The sequence below is a fragment of the Mus caroli genome, unplaced genomic scaffold (genome assembly GCF_900094665.2).
Source record: "Mus caroli unplaced genomic scaffold, CAROLI_EIJ_v1.1 scaffold_19682_1, whole genome shotgun sequence".
Lineage (NCBI taxonomy): Eukaryota > Metazoa > Chordata > Mammalia > Rodentia > Muridae > Mus > Mus caroli.
The window spans coordinates 1-10,186 of record NW_018391353.1 but is presented as its reverse complement, the minus strand read 5'-3'; the positions used below and the strand labels follow the sequence as shown (position 1 = coordinate 10,186).

General features: G+C 44.3%; 1 protein-coding gene and 1 pseudogene across 1 annotated transcript; both read left to right on the top strand.

Annotated features, from left to right (window-relative positions):
* LOC110289130 overlaps nucleotides 1–1,322 on the top strand; it is a 4,413-nt pseudogene extending 3,091 nt beyond the window's left edge.
* Nucleotides 1,323–5,324: 4,002 nt separating this feature from the next.
* LOC110289132 lies at nucleotides 5,325–9,939 on the top strand. The gene is made up of 5 exons (XM_021155316.1): nucleotides 5,325–5,427; nucleotides 6,283–6,362; nucleotides 8,487–8,574; nucleotides 9,033–9,341; nucleotides 9,644–9,939. The coding sequence occupies exons 1-5, from the start codon at nucleotides 5,325–5,327 to the stop codon at nucleotides 9,937–9,939; spliced, it is 876 nt and encodes a 291-aa protein (XP_021010975.1).
* Nucleotides 9,940–10,186: the final 247 nt, after the last annotated feature.

The following is a 10,186-nucleotide window of genomic DNA, read 5'->3' as shown; positions in this document are numbered from 1 at the left end:
GGAATGGGACATGTGTGGCAAGGATAGACTGGCACTCACTGGTCCCTGATTCATGATCTTGTCCCAGAAGGCTCTGCGTGTTTCCCTGTTGTGGATGTCTTTATGAATCTTTGTAGCTCCATCATTCCCTGGTAGCACNAATGCTGTGGATCCCATTGTATTCTGGGACCAAACCTTCCCTAACAATGCAGAGCCTATGCTTTCCTGATGAGTGCACTTCNTGCTGTGAAGAGCAGGCTAGGTGCTGTAACAGGGCTGGTAAGACTGTGTTCATAACCACTTGATAAGTGAGGGAAGTCATTGTTGGCCAATCAGTGTGCAGAGAAAGCCCCTAACCAAAGTTGACATGGTCCTGTGTGTTACCTTTGATATCCTCACCACATCCCTCCTTGCCTTGTAGGTCCTTGTGATAGCCCGTGGATTGAGTCTGAAATCAAGATCTTGCTGGAAGAGTGGGCAAGGGTTGATTATGAACTGGGAGACACAGGCAATAACATGGATGAGAAGGCTGAGTCCCTTAGCAGGCGTCTCTCTAATCGGGGTTTGAGGAAGAGCAAGAATAGCTGCCTTGATGTGATGGTGAAGATGAAGCACTTGCACACACAACTTTGTAACGAGAGGCCCCGGGCTGGCCCCTTGTATTCGCCTTATCGTTTGATCCTATATGACATCTTAGGCCACCCTATATCCCGCGGAGGCTATGTTCCAGGTGAGTCTCTTCTGCATAGACACTTGGGGTACTCTAAGTGGTGGCATCAGATGGCCTGGCCTTCTTGAGGTCAGAGCTGAACCATCTATGGAATGAAGACCCATTCCGACAGGGCTGTGTTGCTGCCCATAGCACATATTCTGGCCTCCAATGTCTAATTCCCTCTGTCACCTCAAGGCAATAGTATTTGTACTTGTTCATAGTTGACTCTGACCCAGACGACAGGCAATTACTTAGAGTGACACAGGGACAGTGAGGGTGCCATGTTCATGCTCTCTCTCTTTTTCTTCTCTACTCAGGTGCTCTGTTTGATTGGTCTGGTTACCCNATGCCTTCCTGGAGCACTCAACCTCCAATGGTGATGCCATTTCCAGTATACCAGCCTTGGGATTATGGCATGTCTGCATTTTCTGTACAGCTTCCTGGGAACGCATCCCTGATGATGTCCAGTCAGGATTCCCTGGTTCCCAGATCGTTCGCCTGAAATGTCACCTATCCATTGCCAGCTCAAGATGTATTTCCTGCCTCTCTCCCTGGAGACACCAACCTTCAGCTGCCAAGGTCTCATCCTGATGACAGCTCAAGTCCTGATGACTGCTCAAGTCCTCAGTGAAGATATGTGTGTAATTTTCTTTTTGCTCTAAAAACCCCTCAGATCCATACAGCACTGGATGGATACTCGATTTCTCTATCTTATTGTAAAGGAAATGTTAATTCAAATAAATTATTTTGACATAACTCTTTCATGTTGAATTCTTGTCACTTTAGTAGGGGACATAAGTGTAGAAGAGAGGGGATGTGGTAGTTCATGGTGAGGTTCATTTTGTGGGTACCTGATACCTGTTGTCTACTCTCCATTTTCATAAGTTTCCTAACCCTGAGGCTGCAACTCTCTCTACTTCCCAGACAGCAGCTCAGCAGCTCTTTCATTCTCTGGCCCTCTTGATGGAAGATTCCTTGTCAGTGATCACAGACTCCCATTTCTTGAGAACACAGGGACAATGGGTTTAAATTTGAGTTCAACGTGGGTGGTAGATGCAATATCAATTGAGAGAATATGAAATATTTAAGTTCCAGATACTAAAGGGAGTGTCTTTCAAGGGACATTGCCACCAACCTCATTTTGTATCTCATATATAGGTAGAAAAGGATTGTTATATTAGGTCTAATCATGGCCTGGTGATTCACAGGTACATATATCTGTCTACCAACTATCTACTATCTATCTATCTTTCATTGCATTTGACATTTCACTTTGTACAGTTACATCACTCTAATTCTAATATCCATAAAGTGTTTATTTTTAAATGAATCATGACCTAGTGTGATAAAACTCTCAGTCAGGTTAACACTGTGATTGCCTTCAACTTTACTCCAAGTAGAATTAACTAAAGTCTCAAATGTCTAGGCACCCTCCTGAGGAGTTTAGCATAAGTTCTTGGAGCAGGAAGTTTTCCTTCTGACCTAGTTCTCTAAGGAACAAAATCCAGCTTTTGTAATCTCTCTTGGTGGGAAAGCCAGGCTCCCTTCTGAGACATACATATATGCTATAGGTCTACAAGAAGGCCAGAAAAGAAGGAAGTTCTCAATTGCCTCCATGGTATCATCCTCCCTATGAAGTGCATGCACTAACTGAGGTTAGAGCAGAGGCTCTCTGTTTTTGGGGGGAGATGTGTTTTGAGTTGTTGAAGCTCCCAAAGGGGTCACCTAAGGCCAGTCTGTGAGCCAAGCATTCACAAACCACCACATTCCTCTCTCTGGCCCCTTGTTGAAACACATGATTCTATAGGCAATAAATAGCTATAGCATAATGCTAAAATATGCAGTCCAACTGACAAAGTCCCCATACTGTATAACACTCTCAAAAATTTGAAAGGACATATTTGAACATGTGGTTTAAAGTTCATTCAATGACTTAAGTGTAGTGCTGTATAAAATCAAAATCACAAAGCAGATCATATACCTCCAACATCACAGGATAAACATTTCAACTTGAATAAGTTATAGTGAAGAAATACTGAACCAAAGCAAGATAAAATTCATCTGTGCAAACTCCAAACTCTGTATCTCCATGTTGTTTTCAATGCTCTTCATATCTGCAACTCTTTTCACCTTTCTTGACTGCCACCCACATATTCCTCTTTGGATGATCCTGGTCTCTGTTACCAGCTTTCCTGAGTCGTTTATCTATGCCTCTGGTCTCTCTAATATCCTCAAAACTCCAAGGTAACCATAAGTTGAAGCTTCTAGTTCCAATGTCTGGGAATCACATATGATCATCTGGGCTCTCCATAGGGCTTGTGTCACTTCTTCATCTCCGCCCTTTATAGTAATCTAGGCTTTGGGGGATGACACTCCCTTGCTGCTATTTTTGTTGTTCATCCCTCGGTATTGGCATCTCCAAAAGACCGGGAACTTATACTACATGGAGGCTTCACCAATAACCTTTCAAAGGCACCCTTCAATATACCTATTCACTAAATCTTTGCATGACTACTTCAGTCCTAAGTTATCAACTGCAAGTAGGGCTGCACCTTCACACACGGCCTTCCCTAGGTGCACAAGGCTGTGGCAACCCCACAGTCACATCTAATCCAGACACCTGGGAACACCTAAAATCTGACCTACCAAACAAAGAGCATGCCTGCAATGATCTGAGGCCTCAGGCTCATAAGTAGCATAGGGCTGCCTTGTCTAGCCTCAGTGGGAGAGGATGATCCTAAACTTGCATAGACACTATGGACCAGTTTAGAGGTAACACCCAAGGGGTACACCCACTCAGAAATCAAGGTGAGATTTGGAGAGGGCCATCCTTTGGGTTGAAAATAAATTGATGCGTTTTATATGAAAAAAAAAGAAAAAAAACAATTAAAAATAAACAAACTACAAAACGAAAAGAAAACAACAACCAAAACAACAAAGGCCCTTCCCTGGTCTCTCTGAGAGCCAAGGCTCAGCTGCTCTACACAACCCCTTCATATCTTAAAACCAGCATCACCTGGAGGATTCTCAGCGATTACCAAGTCCAGCTACAGCATGGGTTACAATCTTAGCAATCTCTGGAACACAGCTTCTTGCTGCTCCCAGAAAACAATACTTAGTGCTCCCAGAAAACAACACTGAGAGGATTTCACCTCAGTGATGGTGGTCTCTTTATAATACCCTCTAATTTCTATGCTCTATTTAACCAGCATCAATTGTCCCACTAACCTCTTCTATTCCTGATTCAAAAGCTAGGGCCACATTGAAGAAGAAACTCCTAGTTTCTTTGCAAAGTTAGTGCTGGGTAAGGTGATTTCTTTGGGTATGGATGTGAAATGATGTCTCTGAGGGAGACATAGGTGAAAGGATGTTTTGCTGAAGAAGACACAGGTGAAAGGATGTTTGATATAGCAAACACGTGAAATGGCCTGTTATGTCCTTGTATAAAATGACCGTACAAGTATTAGGGGGATGAGCACTGAGCAGTGGTTTGGTTTTCTCTGAATCACTATTCTTCCCTAAGTACACACAATATTGNTTTGCCTTACCTAGGGACATTGAGTTATTATTACATATGGTGAAGCAACTATTGAGAAATTCTCATCCAAGAAATGCTGCCTAGATTCCTGAATCAGATTTCTGCTTTGTGGGCTCTCCTCAGGCCAGTTGTCATATCTGTCTGTTTCTTCCTGACTGGATTGTAGCTTTTGGTTTGTGCCTTGTGTGACTGAGTAGAGAAGGGACTGAAGCTGATGCTTCCTCTGTGATATCTGCCTGCCTAGAGGACTGGTCTGCAACAACTGTATCCTATTTGTGGTTTGCTATGGGGCTGAACTGCTTTCAAAGATTGAGCTCGCCTCCCAAAAAGTATGGATAAACAAGTCCATTTCCCCCATATACAAATAACTTTTCTCCTCAAGTACATTTGTGGGATGGCAGGTTAGAAGCGAGCTTGAACCCATTTTAATAACAGGTTGCAATATACTTGATGCCTAATTTGTACTTGGTCAAACCTGCAGAGTTCTACTGCTTGGTGTACTAGGACATGGCATCCCATGTTCTATTCCAACTTTACNAGCTTTCAGTGTTCAGTGATTTCATTCATTGCCTATGCTTGGCTCTCCTGGAGCTTAATCTGTAGACAACCTTAAATTCAGCTATACACAGGCCTCTGTCCCCTGAGTTTTGGGATTAAAGGTGTGCACCACCACGCCTGCACTTAAGCTATTTTTCACCTAGAGCATGTAATGGGCCAGGCTAATCATGAACTCAAAGATCTGTTTGGCTTTGAAATATAGTTTGTTTGTTTGTTTTAGTTTCAGTTTCATTTACAGTTTCATGATTGTTATGTTTGTCCTTGTGGTTCTGATCACTGTAAACCAAAGAACAAAGTCTATTCTTTGAAAGACTTTTAAAGACTTCCTTTGCCATTGCAAATAATCAGACTTTTTACCTGAGCCTCAGACAGACTCTTCAGACAAGGGCAAAAAGCAGCCATCGTTTCCACCAAATATGGGAAAACCAGTCTCTAGGCCACACACTAACATTCTTCTCCTCTGAAACAAACCTCTTGAGCCCTGCATCCACGGTTCAATTCACCCTCAGCATCAATGACACCCATGTCCTTGCTAGAATGACCCATCCAGCTCCACTTAAGGCCTTCCATGGCTTTCCTGACATCAAGTCCCCAAATCCACATTCCTTTAAATCAAAACGTGTTCAGGTCTATGACAGCAGTAAGTCAGTCCTGGTACCAACTTCTGCCTGACCTTGGTTTCCCATTGCTTTAGAGACTCCATGTCCAACAACTCTTAGGAAAAAAAACATTTAATTGGGAATGTCATAGTGGTTCTGAAGTTCAGCCCCATATCATAAGGGAGCAATCATGGCAGCATGTAGGGAGACATGGTGCTGCAGCACCTGAGAATCCTATGCCTTCATCCAGAAGCAGAAGCCAGGACACCTAAGAAGGTATTTAGTAAATGTGTTAATGTCTGGGCCTTACTTTAGGCCCAGTACAAGAGATAGGAAGCTATAGGCAGTGTACCACAGATCGGTGTATCAGACACCAGAGTTTGACCTTTTCTCTAGTGAGTTGAAGAATGCCCAGTCCGGCAGTGGTGTCACACACCTTTAATCCCAGCACTTGGGAGGCAGAGGCAGGATTATTTCTGATTTCAAGTCCAGCCTGGTCTACAGAGTGAGTTCTAGGACAGCCAGGGCTTTACAGAGAAACCTTGTCTTGGAAAAGAAAAAGAAGAATGCCCAGCACTAGGTAAATAAACTCTGTCTCATAAAAAGAACTTAAGTTTAATTGGCCTAGTTGTCACTTCGTTTCTTTGGTCATTTTCAGTGGAGACTGTGGGGTCTTGCTTTGTAGTCTAGGAGATCCTGCTGATGAGCTTGGTTCTTCCCTCAGCATCGGATGTGAGATTAAAGGCCCCAGGTTAACAATTGAGCCACCCTAAACATACAGGTTGGGTGGATCAGATTCACTTAAACTGAAGAGCTTTATAAAGGACCACATTTGCACAGGATTCTCAGACTTGCCGTAGTCAAGGGAAGTAAGCTGAGCTCTCTGTGCACCCCAGAGTCTTGTGAACACCCGGACACAGTGGACCCTAGTTTCCTCACTGTGTTCAGGAAAGGAAGCTCAGGAGAGAAAATGCAGGTGAGTTGGGGGCAATTAACTTCACTCCTATTTTCTGTAGGATAACTGGGATATTTGTGCCTGGATATATACCTAAAATTGTTAGTTAACTCAAATTTGAACCCATGTCTGTAAATTGCAGAGATACACCAACTAGATTTATTCTGCCCTTGGGTTTCTAGGTTTTAGCCCACAACCAACCATGTAGCCAAGAATGATGCAAAGTTTCTGGGAATCCCCATTCCTCTTAAGAGTGAATGGCATTATGGCCACATGTCAGACACCCATGTTGTATGACATAGGATGGAAAAGTGAAGTTTCACACAGTTTTTCTGATATCATATTGTGACTGAAGCACTGCTGGTGTTGATTAGATTTTGAAAGGGAATTTTTTCCCCTGCAGAAAATGGTAAGAGTGTGAACTGGAGAGAGAGAGTGGCTCTGGTTTTCTCAAAGGAGAGGTGCTTCAGTTTCTTTCCTCCACTTGATCAAGGGCTCCTGCCCTGGGCACTCTCGATTCTCTTTGGATTAACTTCACAGGTCAGCTTTCCCATTAGAGGAGAATGGACCAGCATCTGTGAATGAGGAAGGAAGGGTCCATTGTTTTAGCTTATGCAACAGGANGGTTCTGAAGTTCAGCCCCATATCATAAGGGAGCAATCATGGCAGCATGTAGGGAGACATGGTGCTGCAGCACCTGAGAATCCTATGCCTTCATCCAGAGGAGGAAGCCAGGACATCTAAGAAGCTATTTATTTAGTAAATGTGTTAATGTCTGGGCCTTACTTTAGATCCCAGCACATGAGAGAGGGAGGTATAGGCAGTGTACCAATCGGTGTATCAGACACCAGATTTGGTCTTAAGTCTAGTGAGTTGAATAATGCCCAGGCCAGCAGTGGTGGCACACACCTTTAATCCCAGCACTTGGGAGGCAGAGGCAGGATGATTACTGATTTCAAATCCAGCCTGGTCTAGAGAGTGAGTTCCAGGACAGCCAGGGCTATACAGAGAATCCCTGTCTTGAAAAAGAAAAACAGGAATGCCCAGCACTAGGTAAATAAACTCTGTTTCATAAAATGAACTTAAGTTAATTGGCCTAGTTGTCACTTCGTTGCTTTGGTCATTTTCAGTGGAGACTCTGGGGTCTTGCTATGTAGCCTCGGAGATCCTACTCTTGATCTTGGTTCTTCCCTCAGCAAGGGAGGTGAGATTAAAGGCCCCAGGTAAACAACTGAGCCACCCTAAACATACAGGTTGGGTGGGTCAGATTCACTTAAACTGAAGAGCTTTATAAAGGACCACATTGCACAGGATTCTCAGACTTGCCATAGTCAAGGGAAGTAAGCAGAGCTCTCTGTGCACCCCAGAGTCTTGTGAACACCAGGACACAGTGGACCCTAGTTTGCTCACTGTGTTCAGGAAAGGAAGCTCAGGAGAGAAAATGCAGGTGAGTTGGGGGCAATTAACTTCACTCCTATTTTCTGTAGGACAACTGGGATATTTGTGCCTCTATATATACCTAAATATTGTTAGTTAACTCAAATTTGAGCCCATGTCTGTAAATTGCAGAGATGCACCAACTAGATTTATTCTGTCCTTGGGCTTCTAGGTTTTAGCCCACAACCAACCATGTAGCCAAGAATGATGCTAAGTTTCTGAGAATCCCCATTCCTCTTAGCAGTCAATGGCGTTATGGCCACCTGTCAGACACCCATGTTGTGTGACATAGGATGGAAAAAATGGAGTTTCACACATTTTTCCTGCTATCTTATTGTGTCTGAAGCACTGCTGGTGCTGATTAGATTTTGAAAGGGATTTTTTTCCCCTGCAGAAAATGGTAAGAGTGAGAACTGGAGAGAGTGAGTGGCTCTGGTCTTCTCAAAGGAGAGGTGCTTCAGTTTCTTTCCTCCACTTGATCAAGGGCTCCTGCCCTGGGCACTCTCGATTCTCTTTGGATTAACTTCACAGGTCAGCTTTCCCATTAGAGGAGAATGGACCAGCATCTGTGAATGAGGAAGGAAGGGTCCATTGTTTTAGCTTATGCAACAGGAGGCTGCTACCTGAGTCCATTCAGAGCTGGGGAACAGGGATTCCTTTACCTTGAAACCTGTTTTAATATTTATTTATTTTTTCCTTTCTGCACAGAGAGAAGACAACCAAGTCCAAAGCATGAGAAATGACCAAGAACCCAATAGGCTAAGGAGGCTGAGGCAGGAAGGCCAAACTTCCTCAGGTATTCAGAGTGTAATCCCTGCTCTTCTATTTCCTTGCTCTTTGTCGTGGAATAGATGAAAGAGCCCCTACTTGGACATCTGTGGCAAGGATAGACTGGCACTCACTGGTCCCTGAGTTATGCCGTTGTCCCAGAAGGCTCTGAGTGTCTCCATGTTGGGGATGTGGTTATGAATCTCTGCATGCCCAACATTCCCTGGTAGCACGAATGCTGTGGATCCCATTGTATTCTGGGACCAAACCNTCCCTAAATCTGCAGACACCTATGCTTTCCTGATGAGTGTACTTCTTGCTGTGAAGAGCAGGGTAGGTGCTGTAATATACTGTGTTCATAACCTCTTGATAAGTGAGGGAAGCCATTGTTGGCCAATCAGTGTGCAGGGAAAGTCCCTAAGCAAAGTTGACATGGTCATGTGTGTTACCTTTGATATCCTCACCACATTCCTCTTTGCCTTGCAGGTCCATGTGATAGCCCGTGGATTGAGTCTGAAATCAAGATCATGCTGGAAGAGTGGGCAAGGGTTGAATATGAACTGGGAGACACAGGCAATATGATGGATGAGAAGGCCGAGTCCATTAGCAGACGCCTCTCTAATCGGGGTCTGAGGAAGAGCAAGAATAGCTGCCTTGATGTGATGGTGAAGATGAAGCACCTGCACACACAACTTTTTAATGAGAGGCCCGGGCTGGCCCCTTTTTTTCCGCCTTATCATTTGATCCTATATGACATCTTGGGCCAACCTACATTCCAGGGTGGCTATGTTCCAGGTGAGTCACTTCTGCATAGACACTTGGGCTACTGTAAGTGGTGGCATCAGATGGCCTGGCCTTCTTGAGGTCAGAGCTGAACAGACTATGGANTGAAGCCCCATTCCCACAGGGCTATGTTGCTGCACACAGCACAAATTCTGGCCTCCTATATCTAACTCCCTCGGTCACCTCAAGGCAATGAAACTTGGACTTGTTATAGCTGACTCTGATCCAGAGGACAGGCAATTACTTAGAGTGACTCAGGGAGAGTGAGGGTGCCATGTTTATGATCTATCTCTCTCTCTTTGTTCTCTACTCAGGTGATCTGTTTGATTGTTCTGGTTACCACATGTATTCCTGGAGCACTCAACCTCCAATGGTGATGCCATCTCCAGTATACCAGCCTTGGGATTATGGCATGTCTGCATCTTCTGGACAGTTTCCTGGGAACCCATCACCGATGATGTCCAGTCAGGAACCCCTGGTTCCCAGATCGTTCGCCTGGAATGCCACCTATCCATTGCCAGTTCAACATGTACTTCCTGCCTCTATCCCTGGAGACACCAACCTTCAGCTGCCAAGGTCACCTCCTGATGACAGCTCAAGTCCTCAGTGAAGACATGTGGGGACTTTTCTTTTCCTCTAAAAACCCCTTAAATTATACAGCACTGTATGGATACTCGATTTCTCTATTTTATTGTAAAGGAAAGGTGAATTCAAATAAATTTTTTTTCCATTTTTTTTAATTAGGTATTTTCCTCAATTACATTTCCAATGTTATCCAAAAAGTCCCCAATACACTCCCCCCTCCAGTCCCCCACCCACCCACCCCCACCCCTTGGCCCTGGCATTCCCCTGTACTG

Coding starts and splice junctions, on each gene's coding strand:
- LOC110289132 (XM_021155316.1), top strand. CDS start 5,325: ATGACCCATCCAGCTCCACTTAAGGCCTTCCATGGCTTTCCTGACATC. Junction 5,428..6,282: donor TGTTCAGGTCTATGACAGCA/GTAAGTCAGTCC, acceptor TGTGCACCCCAG/AGTCTTGTGAACACCCGGAC. Junction 9,342..9,643: donor CCAGGGTGGCTATGTTCCAG/GTGAGTCACTTC, acceptor TTCTCTACTCAG/GTGATCTGTTTGATTGTTCT.